Here is a 20,971-nt window from a genome sequence, read left to right as displayed (position 1 = left end):
GTGTAGTGTGGGGGGGGGAAGAGGGAGCGTGGGGGGGGGGAAGCGGTGTGTGGGGGGGGGGAAGAGGGAGTGTGAGGAGGGAGGGGAGGAGAAGGGGAAAAGAGGGGGATAAGGAGGGAGAGAGAGGGGGTGGGGGGAGGGGGGAATGTGGGGGGGTGGGGCTGGTGAGGAAGAGGGTGGAGGGGCAGGGGTGTTGGTGGGGGAAGAGAGGGTGATGGGTGGAAGGGGAGGAGAAAGGGTGAGGGAGGGATAAAAGGAGAGGGTGGGGAGGGGAAAGGAATGAGGAGGGGTGGGGATGGAAAGGGGGTGGGAGAGTAAAGGGAAGGGGGAGGGGTGGGTAGCGGGGCAGGGGAGAGAGGTTGCAATGGTTGGGGGAGGGTAGGTAAAGTGTCCGTGAGGGGTTAATGGGGGTGGAGTTAAAGTTAGGAAAGGTTTGGGGTGGGAGGGGAGAAGCGTAAGAAAAGTGGGAGGGAAAAGAGGGTTGGCGGAGGGTGAGGGAGGGGAATGGCTCGCAAATGAGTGGGGGATGTGAATGGCTGGCGAGCGAGTGGGGAAGGAGCGGTGAAGGACGGCGCGCATGCAGGGAAGTAGGCGGGGATAAATCCTGGTCTCCACTGTTAACAATTCATCGATCTGGTCGATATTTGAAATGCCAGATGAATGGGCCCCGGAGGAGTCTGAAACTGGCGAGTTTAATGTCAACGAGCCCCATTGGCTGCCTCCTCCATTTGCCTGGAACTGCCTTTATACCTGGGGGTGATGATTCTCAAACCCCAAATCACCAATTTCTTGGTAGTTCTAAGCACCACCAATGACAATTGAAAGTTCACACACAGCTTGCTGCTGCACATGCAATACCCCCCACCCCCTACCCCCCACCCGGGCCTATGATCTCCAGGAATCTTAGGAATTTGTGTCACAGGATCAGCCTGTGTTATACTGTAAGCTGACTGATTTGCACAGTGTGCCTCACAGGAACTGATTCTATGTGCAAATTTAAACATTAACTGTGTTGCAGCTAGCACCACTCTTGGCTGCTTCGTGGGTTGGATTGTCACTTGTCTGGTCTGGGATCGTGGAGTCTGAATTTATACAAACAAACAAAAATGTCGGACAGGAAAACACCGACTGGTCCATCCATACAGGCGTGATGCCCTGTGCATCACAATACAGACACTCCCCATCCACCTGGAGCTATGTTATATCTATCGGGGAAGATTGCACAGGCTGGGGCACTTTCTTTAGAAAAGAGAAGGCTGAGGGGTGATCTGATGGAGGTCTTTTAAGATTATGATAGGGTTCGACAGGGTAGACTTAGAGAAAATGTTTCCACTTCCAGGCAAGATCAGTACTAGGGGGTCATAAATATGAGAGAGTCGCTAATAAATCCACAGGAGGTTCTGGAGATCCTTCTTCACCCAGAGAGCGGTGAGAATGTGGAACTCACTGCCACAGGGAGTAGTTGAAAATAGTATAGATGCCTTTAAGGGGAAGCTGGATAAACTCATGAGGGTGAAAGGAATAGAAGGCTACTACGTTGATGGGGTTAGATGAAGTAGGGATGGGAGGAGGCTCATGTGGAGCATGAACACCCAGCATGGACCTTTTGAATGGTTTCTGTGCATGGGAGAAGAGAAAACCAGTTGAAGAAATGCAGGCCAGTTATGCAGGGCAGTAGGGGGAGCGGGGGTTGGGTGGGGTGGGGGATCTGAACAATTCCTCTTGCGTCTTTAGGCGACAGAAATTAGTTCAGGAGAGATCACATTGACCCTGATTTAAGAGCCCCTCCACAGCCAGGAATAAGTCGAACATCCTTGAGGAAATAGTGAGAATTCACCACAAACTGGCAGCCTGTTCCACAAGTCCACTATTCTCTGGGGAAGGAAGCGCCCAATATCTAATGTAGTTGTGTCCTCGCGTAACTTGAAAGCGTAACCTCTGCTCCTCCCTGACTTATCCATTTCAATCCAGTCCCTTCATTATTTTATAAACCTCGATCAAATTGCCCGGAGGGTACAAACCCAGTTGTTTAAGCCTTTCTGGATAGCTTAACGTGTTTTAAACTAGGAATCCATCTTGCGCTGCTCCTCTCTACCTTTTGCAAAGCTTCACTATCTCCTCAGCATATGAGGGACCAAAGCTGATGAGACGATACTAAATGAGGCCCAATCTAGGACAAAATGATATGTTTTGTTTTGAAGTGAATTGTCCTGTGAATACGGCCTGTTCGCTTTAGCTGCAGCGACATGGCATTGCTTATGAATCTTTCACGGCTGATGCACTAAAGCACCCAGATCTTCTTCATTGACCACAAGCTTCAGTGCTGTCCCCTGTACGGTGTATATTTAGCATTACACCTGCCTGTGTGGGTAACACGATGCTTTGCTAAATTAAGCTTCGTTTGCCAAACACGGGTCCCATTCCCGACACACCAAGATCTGCTCACAGCAGTTGAGCTTCCCCAACAGTCGTAATACTTGCACATAGCTTCGTGTCATCCGCAAACTGGCGCACATTCCCCCAACACTGACATCTAAGTCATTGATGAAATAGTAAAAGAGGAGCGGTCCCAACACCGATACCTTTGGGACACGACTAGTAACAGGTCTCTAAACAGATCCAAAACCTGCTGCCTATGGACATTCAGCCCGTTCTTGATCCACTGCAGCTGATCAAATATTGTGGAATTAGAGGCAATGTTGTAACGTTCTCCAGCCCGACAACTCACTGAGGTCTCGGCGCTCCTCCAATTCAGGACTCTTGCATATCCCCTATTTCCTTCACTCCACCATTGGCAACCGTGCCTTAAACTGCCTCGGCCCTAAGCTCTGGCATTCTCTCCCTAAACCACTCTACCTCTCTTTTCTCCTTTAAGACGCTCCTTAAAACCTCCCTCTTTTCTACCTAATATACCCTTGTGTGGCTCGGTGTCAAAGTTTGTTTGTTAACACTCTTGTGAAGTGCCTTGGGATGTTTTACTACATTAAAGTCACTATACAAGTGCAAGTTGTTAATATCTCTGTCACAACTAGAGTCTTTCAAAGGCCCAATGCAGTCCTTGGTCCTCTGATCCTTAACATGGGTAATAACGCTTTTCTCATTACTACCAATATTGTCTTCTATCTTCTTTCCATTAACCTTTTAGCTGATCTAATAAATAGCGTGTTTAGTTTTCCTTTCAGAAGGCTGTGGGTTCAAGTCCCACTCCAGGAATTTGGGGGACACAAATCCAGGCTGACTGACACTCCAGTGCAGTGCTGAGGGAGTGCTGCACTTTCGGAGGTGCCGTCTTTCGGGTGAGATGTTAAACCGAGGCCCTGTCTGCCCCCTCGGGTGGATGTAAAAGACCCCATGACACTATTTCGAAGAAGAGCAGGGGAGTTATTCCTGGTTTCCTGGCCAATGTTTATCCCTGAATCAACATCATTAAAACAGATTCTCTGGTCATCATCACATTGCTGTTTGTTTGTGGGAGCTTGCTGTGCGCATTTCCCACATTACAACAGTGACTACACTCCAAAAGTACTTCCTTAACTGTAATGTGTTTTGAGATGTCCTGAGGTCATGAAAGGCGCTATATCAATGTAAGTCTTTTTTAATGTCTTCCTGGGAATTATCTGCTTTAATCTATGAAAAAAATGTTTAGTTTGTCTTTGTACACGAGTACAGCTGGCTGGGTGTTTTTAATGTAGACATTTACTATGGTTATTAAAGATTTTAATGAATTTGGATCAGTTTTACAAAAAGTAATCGGAGCTAGAATCACTAATTATAAATAATGGCGATAATTGAAGGTCCTTTGAGTAGGGAGCTTGATGCTGTGCGTTGGTGAGAACCTGTTGTAAATTGTGTGTGTGTGTGTGTGTGAGAGAGATCGCCCACGTTAGGTGGGTTGTCAGTATTGGGTGTTGAGTAGAACTGAAGCATTTATTTTGAAAGAAGGGATAAGTTGGGAGCACACTTGTGCATCTGGCCGGTTCCCAGAGTAGCAGTTGCCTGGGGCCTAGTCATCTGCCTGCCTTTTGTCTCGGGTGTGGTGTGTAGTACAAAGGGGTTGGGGGAAGGGTGACTGTTCTTACAGTGCAGGGAGAAGTATGCGATCTCGTTCTAGAAGCTTTTAAATAAACAACTGAAATGGATTGCCAGATGAATTCAGTACATTGGAATTTCCTACAGTCCGTTGAAATGGAGGGTGACATTTCAAGTCATTCACATCTCGTTAGCTGGAGATTGATCGGGTGGAGACATTTGGAACCAGCATTTTATGATGTGAGATTGAGTGAAAGGCATTCGCTTCATCAGCTGGTTCTGTGCTGTTGGCATGAGCGTTGCACACCTTGTGTGCTAAAATGTGTTGGCTTGGATTGGCGTACTTGCTGTTCCGAGCAGAACATACTAGATCCTTGTCTGCTGTTATGTCAGCAGAGTTGTGTGTTTACCTTTCATGGCCATTTCATAGAGCAGTTGCAGCACAGAAGGAGGCCATTCGGCCCGTCGAGCCCGTGCCGGCTCTCTGCAAAAGCACTTCAGCCAGTCCCACTCCCCCGCCCTTTCCCCGTAGCCCCGCAAATATTTTTCATTCTGGTACTTATCCAATTCCCTTTTGAAAGCCACGATTGAATCTGCCTCCACCACCCTTTCAGACAGTGGATTCCAGATCCTGACCACACGCTGCGCAAAAAAGTTTTTCCTCATGTCGCCTTTGGTTCTTCTGCCAATCACCTTAATCTGTGTCCTCTGGTTCTCGGCCCTTCCACCAATGGGAACAGTTTCTCTCTATCTACTCTGACCAGACCCCTCGTGATTTTGAACCCCTCGATCAAATCTTCCCTCAATCTTCTCTGCTTTGAAGAGAACAAACCCAGCTTCTGCAGTCCATCTACGTCACTGAAGTCCCTCATCCCTGGAATCATTTTTGTAAATCTTTTCTGCACCCTCAATAAGGCCTTCACATCCTTCCGAAAGTACGGTACACAGAATTGGACACAATATTCCATAAGAACATAAGAAATAGGAGCAGGAGTAGGCCATTTGGCCCCTCGATCCTGCTCCGCCATTCAATCCGATCATGGCTGATCTGACCACCTCCTTGCAGTGATTGAGTCCTTATTGTGCGGAGTTCCATGGGCAGTGGTCATCTTCGGGTATATTTCCCAAATGGCTCTTTTAATACGAGTGTTGACGTGATGCTAGAGGACAGAAGAGCCAAGCTCCATCCTGACCCCTCCTGATGTCCACCTATGTGAACTTCTAGTGGGGAGTCAGTGGACAGCGATCAGGAATTGAGGTCCTGTCAGATGTTTCTGTTTCCCTAACCCACGGTGCCATGGTCCATTGGCTCTACTGTTGCCCTTGCTGAGATCAGCTAACTCGATCATTTGCAACCTTTGTCAGTCTGACGCACTGAGACCGTTGCATCGCCAAGCCATTGGAGCAGCGCCCTGCTGCTTCTATAATGGCCTCGCGAGGGCTGGCGGCTGCTGAAGTGCCTTCACACCAATAAATAGTGCGCAGGGTCTGTTTAGTAACTGCTGGCACTCGGCGTCAGCTGTGGTCATTCTTGATGTGAACTCTGGCGCTTTCTGAATTTTAACGAGGAAGCTATTCAATCTGGGAAACGGATAGTGCAATCTAATCCAGTGCATCTGAAACTGGAGCGCACTGTCCTCGACCCTCTGTTCATTGGTGCAGGGTAATGTCATTGGAATGTGTCTCCTAATATGTTGGTTAGGTGTCCAAAAATATCACAAGTCGCCATTCAGGTGCATTCCGTCTTTCTGACATTTATAGCAGTGGCTTAAGAGCGTGTCATGAATGAGTAGTACCATTAAAATCACTTGCTACTTCCTGAAAAAGGGTGGTGATGGGTAAATGTAAGAGCTGTCGGACAGGGAGCAGGAGAGACTTTAAAAAAAAAACTGACTGACGTGTACAACCAGCGTCAGTGATTGAACCATGTCAACATGCAGAATTAGTCTGATAGGAGGATGAAGGAATGGGGTGGGGCATCTGGCATGACGACCACGGCCCATGTGGAGGATAAACACAAACTGGTTGGGCCGAATGGCCTATTTCTATGTTATAATTTTGACGAAATACTGTGTAAACCCAGTTTTTTTTTAAATAAAAAATTTCAAAAAGGAAGAAAGGCTTGGATTTATATAGCGCCTTTCACAACCACCAGACGTCTCGAGGCGCTTTACAGCCAATGAAGTGCTTTTTGGAGTATAGTCACTGTTATAATGTGGGAAGCATAGCAAGCTCCCATAAACAGCAATGTGATAATGACCAGATAATCTGTTTTTTTGTTGTGTTGATTGAGGGATAAATATTGGCCAGGACATCAGGGATAACTCCTCTACTCTTCAAAATGGGGCCATGGGATCTTTTACGTCTACTTGAGAGAGAGAGCAGACGGGGCCTCGGTTTAACGTGTCATCTGAAAGATAGCACCTCCGACAGTGCAGCACTCCCTCAGCACTGCACTGCAGTGACAGCTTAGATTTTTGTGCTCAAGTCCCTGGAGTGGGACTTGAACCCACAACCTTCTGACTCAGGCGAAAGTGCTACCCACTGAGCCACAGCTTGTTTTCAACATACGTGATAACAGCCTTATTTCCTCTACCCAATGTTGGATGTGGTGTGTTTGGATTTCCAGAAGGCATTTGATAAGGTGCCACATAAAAGGTTTCTGCACAAGATAAAATTTCACGGGGTTGGGGTAATAAATTAGCATGGATAGAGGATTGGCTAACTAACAGGAAACCGAGAGTCGGAATAAATGGATCATTTTCCGGTTGGCAACCGATAATTAGTGGGGTGCCACAGGGATCGGTGCTGGGCATCAACTATTTACAATCTATATTAATGACTTGGATGAAGGGACAGAGTGTAATGTAGCCAAGTTTGCTGCTGATACAAAGATGAGTGGGAAAGCAAGTTGCGAGGAGGGCACAAACAAATCTGCAAAGGGATATAGACAGGCTAAGTGAGTGAGCAAAATTTTTCCGATGGAGTATAATGTGGGAAAATGTGAGGTTATCCACTTTGGCAGAAAAAAATAAAAAAACAAATTCTTAGTTAAGTGGAGACAAATTAAAAAATGCTGCAGTACAGAGGGACCTGGAGGTCCTTGTGCATGAAACACAAAAAGTTAGTATGCAGGTATAGCAAGTAATCAGGAAGGAAAATGGAATGTTGGCCTTTATTGCAAAGGGGATAGAGTATAAAAGCAGAGAAGTCCTACTACAACTGTACAGGGTATTGATGAGACCACACCTGGAATACTGCATGCAGTTTTGGTCTTGTATAACGAGGGATATACTTGCATTGGAGGCAGTTCAGAAAAGGTTCACTCGATTGATTCCAGGGATGAGGGGTTGACTTATGAAGATAGGTTGAGCCTCTACTCATTGGAGTTTAGAAGAATGAGAGGTGATCTTATTGAAACATATAAGTTACTGAGGGGGCTTGACAAGGTAGATGCAGAGAGGATGTTTGCCCTCGTGGGGGAATCTAGAACTAGGGGGCATAATTTCAGAATAAGGGTCGCCCATTTAGAACTGAGATGAGGACAAATTTCTTCTGAGGGTTGTAAATCTGTGGAATTCTCTGCCCCAGAAAGCTGTGGACTGGATAATTGAATATATTTAAGGTGGAGATAGACAGATTTTTGAGCGATAAGGGAGTATAGGGTTATAGGAAGCAGGCAGGGAAGTGGAGCTGAGTCCATGATCAGATCAGCCATGATCTTATTGAATGGTGGAGCCAAATGGCCTACTCCTGCTATTTCTTTTGTTCTTAATACCTGTATGGTAGGATGTGGATGAGCCGATTTAATTCACTATTGAGTTTGGGTTTGTGTAGAGTGGCTCTTTTCTCCCCTCCTTGCCCGGAGTTGCTGATTGCTGGGAATATTGTTCCATGTGCATTAACAACCATCTGGAACCTTGTCCGCATGGGCATTCATATATAGCAATAGGCGGAGGACATTCAGCCCCTCGAGCCTGTTCCACCATTCAGTGAGATCATGGCTGATCTTTATCTTGCCTTGGTTCCATAACCCTTAATACCCTCGCCTAACAAAAATCTTATCAATCCCAAATTTGAAATGTTCAATTGACCCCCAACATCAACAATGTTTTGGCACAGTTTTCAGATTTCACTACCCTTTGTGTGAAGAAGTGCTTCCTGACATCACCCCTGAACGGCCTGACTCTAATTTTAAGGTATTGCCCCTTTGTTTTGGACTACCCCAACCAGAGGAAATAGTTTATCTCTCTTTACCCTATCAATTGCTTTAATTGTCTCCAGCACCTCAATTAGATCACCCCTTAATCTTCTATATGAATTGTTAAGTATGGAAGAACTCCACAAGACTGAGTACTGTGAGCTAAAACTGATGTGACCTTAGTCTCTTTAATACAACTCCAGAGTGCCTAAGCAGCATGGCAGACAACCTTTTATACTCCCTTGCACAAGGTGTGCAGGTGATCCTTGGGCCTCCAACAGTTGCGCCCTCTGGTGGCAAAGTTGGATAAAATGATTATGCATTCAATCCATTTAGATTAAGCGTCCTCTACAACTAAAAACATCTTTCCGAGAAAGGGGCCAGCAAAATCTACGTGGATCCTGGACCACGGTTTGGAGGTTCATGACCACAGACTCAATGGAGCCTCCCTTGGTGCATTGCTCAATTGTGAGCACGTGTTGCACTGGTGTACGCATGACTCTTAAGTCCCAGTCAATGCCGGGCCACCAAATCTGCAACCTGGCTATAGCCTTCATCATGACTATGCCTGGGTGGGTATTGTGTAGGTCGCATATAAACATTTCCCCACCTTTTTTTGGCAAAACCACGCGATTACCCCATAAGAGACAATCCGACTGGATGGACATTTCATCTTTGCGTCGGTGAAACGGCTTAATTTCATCTTGCATTTCCCCGGGAATGGCCGACCAGCTCCCATTGAGGTCGCAACTTTTTGCAAGTGATAGCACAGGATCCTGGCTGGTCCAGGTCCTGATCTGGCAAGCAGTGACTGGTGATTCCTTGCTCTCAAAAGCATCCATGACCAGAAGCAAGTCTGCGGGCTGCGCCATTTCCACCCCGGTAGCCGACTGAGGGCATCAGCACAGTTCTCCGTGCCTGGTCTGTGGCGGATAACATAGTCATAGGTGGAAAATGTTAGTGCCCATCTTTGGATGCGGGACGAAGCATTGGTGTTTATACCGTTGCTTTCTGCAAACAGCGAAATGAGCGGTTTGAGGTCGGTTTCAAGCTCAAACCGAAGTTCAAATAGGTATTGGTGCATTTTCTTAACCCCATATATTCATGCTAATGCCTCTTTCTCGACCATACTGTAGGCTCTTTCAGCCTTAGACAGACTTCTAGACGCATATGCAACCGGTTGTAGTTTGCCCGATACATTGGTTTGCTGTAACACACAGCCGACCCCGTACGAAGATGCATCACAAGCTAGCAATAATCGTTTACACGGGTCATACAGTACAAATAACTTATTAGAACAAAGTAGGTTTCTGGCCTTCTCAAAGGCTGTCTCTTGAGATTTACCCCAAACCCAGTCGTCACCCTTACGTAGCAACATGTGCCACGGTTCCTGCAAAGTGCCGGGTAGAAAGTTACCAAAATAGTTGAGGAGTCCCAGGAACGGACGCAGCTCCGTCACATTCTGTGGTCTGGGTGCATTCTTTATGGCCTCTGTCTTTGGGTCTGATGCCGTCTGCCGCAATCTTTCTCCCCAAAATTCGATCTCTGGCGCCAGGAAAACACACTTGGAGCGTTTCAGCCTGAGTCCCACTCTATCTAGTCGACTTAGAACCTCTTCCAGGTTGTGCAGGTGTTCGGTGGTGTCACAGCCGGTGATCAGGATGTCGTCTTGAAACACAGTTGTGCGCGGAACCGATTTCAGCAGACTCTCCATGTTCCTCTGGAAGATGGCAGCAGCCGAGCGAATCCCAAAAAGGCACCTGTGCTATATAAATAGTCCTTTGTGCGTGTTGATGCATGTCAATCTTTTCAAAAATTCAGTCAGCTCCTGTGTCATGTTGAGTTCAACTTGGTGGACGACTCTCTTTCTCCCCTTCTCCGCCCCCCCCGTTAATGTTGCGAACAGGTCATCTGCCTTGGGTAGCGGGTACTGGTCTTGTAACGAGAGTCGGTTGATCGTTACTTTGTAGTCTCCGCAGATTCTGACCATTGCTTTTCAACACCGGAACAATCGGACTGGCCCACTCATTGAACTCGGCTTGTGATATGATTCCCTCTCGTTGAAGTCTGTCCAGTTCGATCTCGACTTTCTCCCTCATCATATATGGAACCGCTCGAGCCGTGTGATGAACGGGCCTTGCATCGGGGACTAGATGCATCAGGGACTAGATGGATCTGCACTTTGGCGCCTGTGAAGTTGCCGATGCCTGGCTCAAATAGCGAGGGAAATTTGCTCAGCACTTGGGGCATCATCCACTGAAGATAGTGCTTTGATGTCATCCCAGTTCCATCGAATTTTTCCCAGCCAGCTTCTGCCAAATAGTGTTGGGCCATCGCCTGGTACAATCCACAGTGATAAATCATGCACACCTCCATCGTACGATACCTTAACTGCCGCACTGCCAATGACTGGTATGAGCTCTTTGGTGTAGGTGCGCAGCTTTGTCTGAATCGCGCTCAGTTTGGGCCTTTGTGCCTTGTTGCCCCACAGTTTCTGAAAAGCCTTCTGGCTCATAATTGACTGACTCGACCCCGTGTCCAACTCCATTGATACCGGAATACCGTTCAATTTGACTTTCAGCATGATAGGAGGGCTCTTCTTCCTCGGGTTGAATTGCCTCTCTTATTTGTTCTGCGTGATCCGCGCCAGATCGATCATCCTCTGCCGACTGCCACGTGGTGAGTTGCAGCACTCTTGCACATTCGCTGGAGCTGCCCCATTGTTTCACAGCCTTTGCACACATAGTGCTTGAATCGACATTGATGGGCTCGATGATTACCCCCGTAGCGCCAGGGTGGTGCTAATGGATTCGCATTCCTGCCCGATGGCGGACTCTGAATCATACTAGGTCCTGCAGCTGCAGGCGTGTAGACCCTGCCATATGCAGTTCTGCCTGCTAGCGATGTTATTTTATGCACGGTACTTGCCGGTGAGCTGCGATGCTGGGAAGATATCTCGCTGGTATTGCTCGTGGATATGAATGCCTGGGCTATTGTGATGGCCTTGCTCAGGTCTAGGGATTTGACGGACAGCAGCTTGCGAAGAATGACCTTATGGCTGATGTCGAGCACAAAAAAGTCCCTCAGCATTTCCCCCAAAAATCCAGCAAATTCACAAGTTCCCGCAAGGCGTCTCAGGTCAGCGATATAACTCATCACGTCCTGGCCCTCGGAGCGATGGTGCATGTAGAAGCGATACTTCGCCATTAAGGCGCTGTCCTTCGGCTTGAGATGGTTCCGAACCAGCGTACACAACTCTGTATACGTCTTCTCCGCTGGTTTCTCCGGTGCTAGCAGATTCTTGATGAGGCCATACATTGTGGACCCACACACGGTGAGGAGAATCGCCCTGCCCTTGATCGCTTTATTGTCCCCATCCAGATCGTTGGACACCAAGTACTGGTCGAGACGCTTCACGAAGGCTTCCCAATCATCACCCTCTACAAATCTCTCATACCAACGGCAGCCATGACCATGTGAAAGTACGTAATCTATTCCTCGTCACCAATTGTTAAGTATGGAAGAACTCCACAAGACTGAGTACTGTGAGCTAAAACTGGTGTGACCTTAGTCTCTCTAATATAACTCCAGAGTTATAAGCAACATGGCAGACAACATTTTATACTCCCTTGCACGAGGTGCGCAGGTGACCCTTGGGCCTCCCAACAGTTGCGCCCTCTGGTGGCAAGTCTCACACACAGTTACAATGTTTACATATATAACATGAAGTGAGTGTCCATTGGCTATTTTACCAGGGAGAGTCAACGCGATCCAATGTCGAGACAAAGGCATTTTCCAGCAGGGATCACTGCATTCTGATCAGGGGTAGGAACACAGGCAGGTGTTTTTGCTCCCTTACTCAGGTCTGCTAAGCTCACTGATGGTATCCCTGTAGATGCCTTAGTTGAGATCAACTGACTCAGAGTGGGAATTGGACCTGGGGTATCACTGGCCAGTGGTTCAGTTGTACAGAACAATGCTGTTCTACCAGGTCCCAAATAAAAAAAAAGGGATTTCCTTCAGAAGGTAAGTTGTCCAGTGGGTTACACACAGCACAACCGCCTATCATTGGTAAGCAGTCTGGAATCAGCTCAGTCTCTTGGCTGGGGCGAAGGAGAGAATTAAACATGTCTTCCCCCACAGAATTGGCTCTGCAAACAGGCTAAATTCTCAGAGTCTGCATCCAAACCAGAGCTACGCCTCGGGTTGTATTCATTAGAAACAGCTATGGGTCGATTGGATCGAATTGCTATCTTTCCTCCATTTATTCCTCTTTTTCCCTCTTTTCCCCCCCCCCACCTCCCCCCCCAGAAGGGCATGGCTATCTTGAGCTGCTTTTCCTGGCCTGCAGCTAACCTTCCCAATCTGCCCTTGCTGCCCAGCTGTTTCTTGCTCCGATTGTCTCTAAACAGGTGATGGATCGCAGTGTAAAATCAGTCGGAGGTCTTGCACTGTTGATTTCACAGGGACATCTGTCCTAGCAGCTGAGCGCTTTTACTTATCTTGGGTCAGAGCTAATAAAAGTCCTGGATTTTTTTGGTGCAACTTCTTAACGTCTGTACATTTCCTGCAGAAAAGAAAAGTCGCTCGGCACTGGCTCTCTGCTCTCTCTGGCAGCCCTACTTTAATGAGATGCGTGGGCAGCTGTGTTTTAGATGGGTGTAAGACAGTAGGTGGTTAGCCTGTGTGTGTGCTGCTACAGTGGACTTTAACCACCTGTGAATGGAGAGCGTGTTAATATTGACCGTTATACGAGTTGGCACACGTGGAGTGGCCCCAGAGGATGAGAATTGATGGACAGAATGAGATGGTAACCAAGCAAATGGAGGAAAAATAAGAGACGCAGTGAGAAAACACGGGAAGTTCAGTCCGTGTTCTGTGCTGAGTTTTAACTCCTGGCTCAACAATTCCAAGGCCACTGTTGGTTTTGTGTCCCTGGGCAAAGTAAACATGAGGTCATCCAAAACTCAGCTGCCCTAGTGTCCTAACTCGCATCAAGTTCCGATCGCCCATCACCCCTGTGCTCGCTGACCTACATTGGCTCCTGGTTAAGCAATGCCTCGATTTCAAAATTCACATCCTTGTTTTCAAATCCCTCCATGGCCTCGCCCCTCCCTATCTCTGTAATCTCCTCCAGCCTCAACTCCACGAGATTTCTGCACTCCTCAAATTCTGCCCTCTTGAGCATCCCTGATTGTAACTGCTCAACCATTGCTGGCTGTGCTGTCTGTTGCCTGGGCCCCAAGCTCTGGAACTCCCTCCCTAAACCTCTCCACCTCTACACCTCTCTCCTCCTTTAAGACTTGCTATCTCTTTGACCAAGCTTTTGGTCACCTGCCCTAATCTCCTCTTGTGTGGCTCGGTGTCAAATTTATTTGCTTTGTCTTAAAACACTGCTGTGAAGTGCCTTGGGGCATTTGACTACATTAAAGACGCTATATAAATACAAGTTGTTGTTACTGGGCTAGTCAGGGAAAAATTCAGTTGAAGTTCTGTTTCTGATTGGTGGTCCCTGCTGGAATGTCCACTTGCGTTGGTTGAGGGGAAAGTGATTCTGATTGTGATGCCTGTTGCTGCTTGTTGACTGGGCTGATGCATAAAGAAAGGCCACGTGAGTGAGCTGGTCAAGGATGAACATTGGATCATCCTGATTTGTCCAGCTCAGTACTGAGGCATTGTGATGCATTTACCCACCAAACCTGGAAATCTAAAATATTGCTCATCTCCTCCCCTGCCTCATCCCATTTGCTGCTGAAACTTTCATACTCATGCTTTTTTAAAAAACTCCCGACTCAACAATTCCAAGGCTCTCTGACCTCTCGTCTTCCCCCTCCATAAACTTAAACTCATCTAAAACTCTGCTGCCCGTGTCCTAACTCGCACCAAGTTCTGTTCACCCATCACCCTGTGCTCGCTGACCTACATTGGCTCCCGGTTGAGCCACGCCTTGATTTAAAAAAAAAAATCTCTTCCTTATTTTCAAATCCCTCCATGGTCTTTCCCCTCCCTATTTCTGTAACCAACTCCAGCCCTACAACCTTCCAAGATCTCAGCACTCCTCCACATCTGGCTTTTTCTGTGTCCCCGGTTTTAATTGGCAACTAAGCCCTAAGCCCTGGAATTCCTTCCCTACACCTCCGCCCCTCTGCCTCCCTCTCCGCCCCCTCGGCCTCCCCCAACCCCGCCGCCGCGCCCCCTCAGCCTCCCCTTTGACGCAGCTTTTGACCACCTGCCTTTAATATCATCTTGCGTGGCTCTGTCTCAAATTGTGTCTGAACGCTCACGTGGAGCCTCTTCGGGCAATTTGGTACGTAAAGGTACTACATAAATATCAGTTGTTGCAATTATTTGCTTTAAGGGGCATTGTTTGCGGGGATGAGAGAAACAAGCTATCCTGTTAAACTGTGTTAATTCCAGCTGACTTAGCTACAATATTCAGTTTCCTCAAGCTATGTTTGCAGGTGTTGGTGTGGAGAATGAGTGTCCCGGAGCGAGTGTGTAGATTTCCCACAGGTTACCAGATAAGGGTTTTTAGACTCATTTGAATGTCTGCTCGGCAGTGACTCAGATGGTCACGTGCCTAGCCAGATTGTTCACTATATTATTTAGGGTGTTTCTGAAACGACAACTCTGCTTTTTCTTTACAGTATGGGAGCAGCTATCCCACCTCCAGCGGAACACCCGGAGTTTCCAGAGTCACCTAAGGTACACAATTGCATTAAATAATGTTTTTCAGTTGCATCATTTGAGCTAATTTAGGTGATCTCCTAGACCTATTTTCCCAGGAGGAATTCTCCCCCGCAACACAAATTGTGCCGAGGTATATTTTTAAAATCTTGTTTTTCCACTTCTGCCAGGAGATCACGTGGTTTCGGATGAGGTGGAGATTATTGTGATGTAATTGAGTAGACTGGGCCTATATTAGAAGAATGAGAGGTGATCTCATTGAAACGCATAACATTCTTATGGTAGGCGTGATAGGGTAGATGTTGAGAGGCGATTTACCCCTGGCTGGAGAGTTTTGAATTAGTGGTCACAGTCTCGGGATAATGGGTCGGCCATTTAGGACTGAGATGAGGAGAAATCACTTCACCCGAGGGTTGCGTATTTTTGGAATTCTCTACTCCCAGAGGGCTGTGGGTACTCAGTCCGAGTATATTCAAGACTGAGATCGATAGATTTTTGGGCACGAGCAATCAAGGGATAGGGTGGGAAAATTGATATAGAAAATCAACCACGATCCTATTGAATGGCGGAGCAGGCTTGAGGGGCTGAATGGCCTCCTCCTGCTCCTAATTCTTATGTTCTTTAGTACAATTGTGTGGGACAGACTGGATTGACCAGTGCGTCTTTACCTGTCCCATTGTTCACAGGATCCACCTGGTGCCGGTGGGGCTTCTGGGCAATCTCCTGCACAGCGTATAGAAACTGGTAATAAATCGGGGTGTCGACATTGACCGTGGCAGTTTGTTTTAGGGGGAAGGAGAGGAGCAGGGATGTGACATTTGTGCCCTAAATTGTATGATGTATCCCTGGCAGTTCTAACAATTGGCCTGATGTCATCAAGGCCAACACATCCATCTCTGGGCCGAGCTTTGAATGGTCGAATGGCCTTTTCTTGTCCAGGCCATGAACACAGAGAGAGAGAGAGAATAATGAGTTGAGATGGATGTTTAAATAAGATGAGAAGTTGCTTGGTGCTGAGGCTGGGGGAGGAAAGCAGTGAAGGTAGCTCAGTGAGATACTTGGGAGGGCGGTAGAGAACAGAAGGTTTTAAATGAGGCAACAGGGGTGGGACAGGGTGAGACGCTCAAAGGAGAAAGTGCAAGAGGAGTAGGGGGACAGACCAAGGTATGATTTGATGATGAGAGCCACACCGCCACCGTGGTGGTTTGGGAGGGGCAAGTGGTGATGTGGAAAATGGAAATGGTCTTGAGTTTGGAGTTGGAAGGGTTTCATTGGGACAGAATGGTGTTTGCTTTACTAATATATTAGCATGGATAGAGGATTGGCTAACGAACACAGTTGGGATAAATGGTTCTTTCTCTGGTTGGCCACCAGTAACAAATGGGGTGCCGCAGGGATCAGTGCTGGGACCCCAACTATTTACAATCTATATTAACGACTTGGAAGAAGGGACTGAGTGTAACGTAGCCAAGTTTGTGACAATACAAAGATGGGAGGAAAAGCAATGTGTGAGGAAGACGCAAAAAATCTGCAAAAGGACAGACAGGCAAAGTGAGTGGGCAAAAATTTGGCAGATTTGAGTATAATGTTGGAAGATGTGAGGTCATGCACTTTGGCAGAAAAAAATCAAAGTGCAAGTTATTATTTAAATGGAGAAAGATTGCAAAATGCCGCAGTACAGCGGGACCTGGGGGGTTCTTGTGCATGATACACAAAAGGTTAGTATGCAGGTACAGCAAGTGATCAGGAAGGCCAATGGTATATTGGCCTTTATTGCAAAGGGGATGGAGTATAAAAGCAGGGAAGTTTTGCTACAGCTACACAAGGTATTGGTGAGGCCACACCTGGAATACTGTGTGCAGTTTTGGTTTCCATATTTACAAAAGGATATACTTGCTTTGGAGAAGGTTCAGAGAAGGGTCACTAGGTTGATTCCAGGGATGAGGGGGTTGACTTAGGAAGAAAGGTTGAGTAGGTTGGGCCTCTACTCATTGGAATTTAGAAGAATGAGAGATGATCTTATCAAAACGTATAAGATTATGAGGGGGCTTGACGAGGTGGATGCAGAGAGGATGTTTTCACTGATGGGGGAGACTAGAACTAGAGGGCATAATTTTAGAATAAGGGGCTGCCCATTTAAAACTAAGATGAGGAGAAATTTCTTCTCTGAGGATTGTAAATCTGTGGAATTCGGTGGCTGAGAGAACTGTAGAAGCTGGGACATTGAATAAATTTAAGACAGAAGTAAACAGTTTCTTAAACAATAAGGGGTTATGGGGAGCGGGCGGGGAAGTGGAGCTGAGTCCATGATCAGATCAGCCATGATCTTGAATGGCGGAGCAGGCTTGAGGGGCCGTATGGCCTACTCCTGTTCCTATTTATGTTCTTATTACTCTGCATTTATTCTGCGCTGTACCAAGCATCTGTGTTTGGTATTGGTTGCCAACACTTATGCATATTCCATTCCTCGGTGCTGTCAGTCCTCAATGCGATGGGCACCAACATTTCTCCCGTGGTTCTGCGTGTGTGTGTGTGTCATGTTGAGCACAGAGTTAAATAACTTCAATTTGTACAGAAAGCAAACTCAGAAGAGAAGGCGGCGGCATCTCCAGAGCCAGAGCCAGCTCCAACTCCCGAGAGTGAAGAGAGTGAACTGGGTGAGTGCAGAGAATTAACTACATGTTTCATTCTAATTAATTTAATTGTTATGTGTTGCTCAGTGGTAGCACTCTTGCCTTTGAGTCAGCAGGTCGTGGGTTCAAGCCCCACTCCAGAGACTTGAGTACAAAATTCTAGGCTGACACTCCAGTGCAGTACTGATGGAGTGCTGCACTGTCGGAGACATTAAACCGAGGCCCCGTCTGCCCCCTCGGGTGGATGTAAAAGATCCCACGGCACTATTTTGAAGAAGAGCAGGGGGATTTCTCCCCGGTGTCCTGGCCAATATTTATCCCTCAATTAACATCACAAAAACAAATTATCAGGTCATCACATTGATGTTTGTGGGAGCTTGCTGTGTGCAAATTTACTGCCGTGTTTCCTACCTTACAACAGTGACTGCACTTCAAAAAGTACTTAATTGGCTGTAAAGCGATTTGGGACGTCTTGAGGTCATGAAAGGCGCTGTATGCAAGTCTTTTTCTTTTTTTTTTAAGTTCAAGTTGTTGGTTTATCGTAGCTGAGACAAATGTGATCATTTCTGGTGACCCCTATATCAAAAGGGAGAAGTAACACAATAGATTAATCGATGGGCATAGATGCAGTCAGCTGATTGTACATGGGACTTCTGTAGTTTGGGCACTTGGTCTCCAGAGGCAGTGAATGTGGTAAACAGGGCGGGCGGGGGTAGAGACAGATTATTGGACAAGTGAATCTAAACTATTCTGAGGCAAATTCCACCCACGATCTGCAGTGTAGTCTGGTTTCATAGAATCTTAGAAATTTACAGAACGGAAAAAGGCCATTTTAGCCCATCGTGTCCGCGCCAGCCGACAAAATATGCCATGTTTTTAACGAGCATGTGGCTGCTTCTTCACAGAGATCGATAATGAGGGCGTGATTGAGGCAGAAACTGAGGAACCCCAGGAAATGGGCGATGAAAACCTTGAGGTAACCATTTTTCTCTCCTCCTCTTGCCCCTCCCAGAAGGCAGGGACTCGTGCACTAGAGTTTGACAATGACCTGGAATTCCCAGGCTCTCTCTCTCTCTCTCTCCCAGGGTTATTGGGTTGTAATGAGGAACTCCGGGTGCTTTACATTTTCTACAGCTCGAGTATCTTTCCTATAATGGGGCTGGGGAGCTAAACTGCTGCCTTGGAAAAACAATACTAAATTTGTCAAACATGACTTGCTTTTTTAAAAAAAAAAATCGATGCTGACTATCCTTGATTAACCCTTGCATTTCTAAATGCTTGCTAATATATCTCAAATTATGGATTCATACTGAGGCTAATGGCAATCAAGGAACGAGATGGGGGGGAAAGAATAAACTTTGTTTCCTCAGAACAAAATAATGAGGTTCGATGTAATCCTGTGTCTGGATGGTCTCAGTATATCTGTATGGACAGCAGCAGTCACTGTAACTCACCAGTGTGTTCAGGCATCCATTGAAGGAACGCTATACTTGAGAGTATTGCCTTCAATTGTCAAGTACCTATAACCTCAAGATTGTCTCCTCACTTATTTTATTTTGTCCTTCCAATTCTTCTCTTCCCTCCCCTCCCCATCCCAGAGATACTGACTCTACCTGGGCTATGGTTCCATGGGCGGGTGAGCCTATGCTGGGCTGTGGTTCCATGGGCGGGTGAGCCTGTGCCGGGCTGTGGTTCCATGGGCAGGTGAGCCTGTGCCGGGCTGCGGTTCCATGGGCGGGTGAGCTTATGCTGGGCTGTGGTTCCATGGGCAGGTGAGCCTGTGCCGGGCTGTGGTTCCATGGGCGGGTGAGCCTGTGCCGGGCTGTGGTTCCATGGGCGGGTGAGCCTATGCTAGGGCTGTGGTTCCATGGGCGGGTGAGCCTGTGCCGGGCTGTGGTTCCATGGGCGGGTGAGCCTGTGCTGGGCTGTGGTTCCATGGGCGGGTGAGCCTATGCTAGGGCTGTGGTTCCATGGGCGGGTGAGCCTGTGCCGGGCTGTGGTTCCATGGGCGGGTGAGCCTGTGCTGGGCTATGATTCTACGGGCATGTGAGCCTATGCTGGACTGTGATTCCATGGGCACCGACAGCCCTCTGGAGCCTCGCCCGACTGTTCATTCTCCATGCCAGAGGCTGGGCAGTAACTTTTCAGCTGCTATCGTTTTATAATCTGGCAGATTTGTGTAATCTGGCCATTGTCTGCCATCGTACAGTTGACCATCATTCTCTGACATTGTGTTCTGCTTTAGGTGACGGAGGAACTGATGGATCAGGCCAATGAGAAGAAAATGGAAGCCATTGATGCCTTGGGTGAAGGTAGGTATAAAATGGAGCAAATAGTTATTGATGGGGTGGGGGGAGGCAGCATCTATGTTCAGCAAAGTGGAAAACTCGAAAATGAGAATGTACAGCACAGAAACAGGCCATTCGGCCCAACTGGTCCGTGCCGGTGTTTATGCTCCACACGAGCCTCCTCTCACCCCTCTTCATCTCACTGTATCAGCATAACCTTCTATTCCTTTCTCCCTCATGTACTTACCTAGCTTTTCTGAAATGCATCTATACTATTTGCCTCAACTACTTGTGGCAGCGAGTTCCACATTCTCACCACTCTCTGGGTAAATACGTTTTTCCTGAATTCCTTATTGGATTTATTAGTGACTATCTTAGAGGACAATGTCATAGCCATTTGACCAACCGTTTATCTCTTCCTCTCCACCCCTGGAGGTGGGATTTAGTTTCAAAGGTGAAGGTAGCCCTCCAGTACTGCACCCATGTACTAGTTGGGTGAGAACATAAGACCATAAGAAATAGGAGCAGGAGTACTCGGCCATACGACCCCTCGAGCCTGCTCCGCCATTCAATAAGATCATGGCTGATCTGATCATGGACTCGGCTCCACTTCCTTGCCCGCTCCCCATAACCCCTTATCCCCTTATCGTTTAAGAAACTGTCTCTTTCTGTATTAAATTTATTCAATGTCCCAGCTCTCTGAGGCAGCGAATTCCACAGATTTACAACCCTGAGAGGAAATTACTCCTCATCTCAGTTTTAAATGGGCGGCCCCTTATCCTAAGATCATGCCCTCTAGTTCTAGTCTCCCCCATCAGTGGAAACATCCTCTCTGCATCCACCTTGTCAAGCCCCCTCATAATCTTACACATTTCTATAAGATCACCTCTCATTCTTCTGAATTCCAATGAATAGAGGCCCAACCTACTCAACCTTTCCTCATAAGTCAACCCACTCATCCCCGGGATCAACTTAGTGAACCTTCTCTGAACTGCCTCCAAAGCAAGTATATCTTTTTGTAAATATGGAAACCAAAACTGCACGCAGTATTCCAGGAGTGGCCTCACCAATACCTTATATAGCTGTAGCAAGACTTCCCTGCTTTTATACTCCATCTCCTTTGCAATAAAGGC

The 20,971-nt window shown here is 47.2% G+C and overlaps 1 protein-coding gene across 1 annotated transcript in view; it reads left to right on the top strand.

The window, feature by feature from the left end:
* The window catches only part of st13 (ST13 Hsp70 interacting protein), a 47,880-nt gene that overhangs the window by 2,103 nt on the left and 24,806 nt on the right, over positions 1–20,971 (top strand). Inside the window, exons 2-5 of the mRNA XM_070861630.1 lie at positions 14,878–14,935; positions 17,493–17,574; positions 18,456–18,526; positions 19,796–19,862. Coding sequence (XP_070717731.1) covers positions 14,878–14,935; positions 17,493–17,574; positions 18,456–18,526; positions 19,796–19,862 — 278 coding nt within the window. The remainder of the gene's footprint in view (positions 1–14,877; positions 14,936–17,492; positions 17,575–18,455; positions 18,527–19,795; positions 19,863–20,971) is intronic.

The sequence above is a fragment of the Pristiophorus japonicus genome, chromosome 19 (genome assembly GCF_044704955.1).
Source record: "Pristiophorus japonicus isolate sPriJap1 chromosome 19, sPriJap1.hap1, whole genome shotgun sequence".
NCBI classification, from domain to species: Eukaryota; Metazoa; Chordata; class Chondrichthyes; family Pristiophoridae; genus Pristiophorus; species Pristiophorus japonicus.
This window is presented reverse-complemented; position numbering and strand designations above follow the sequence as displayed.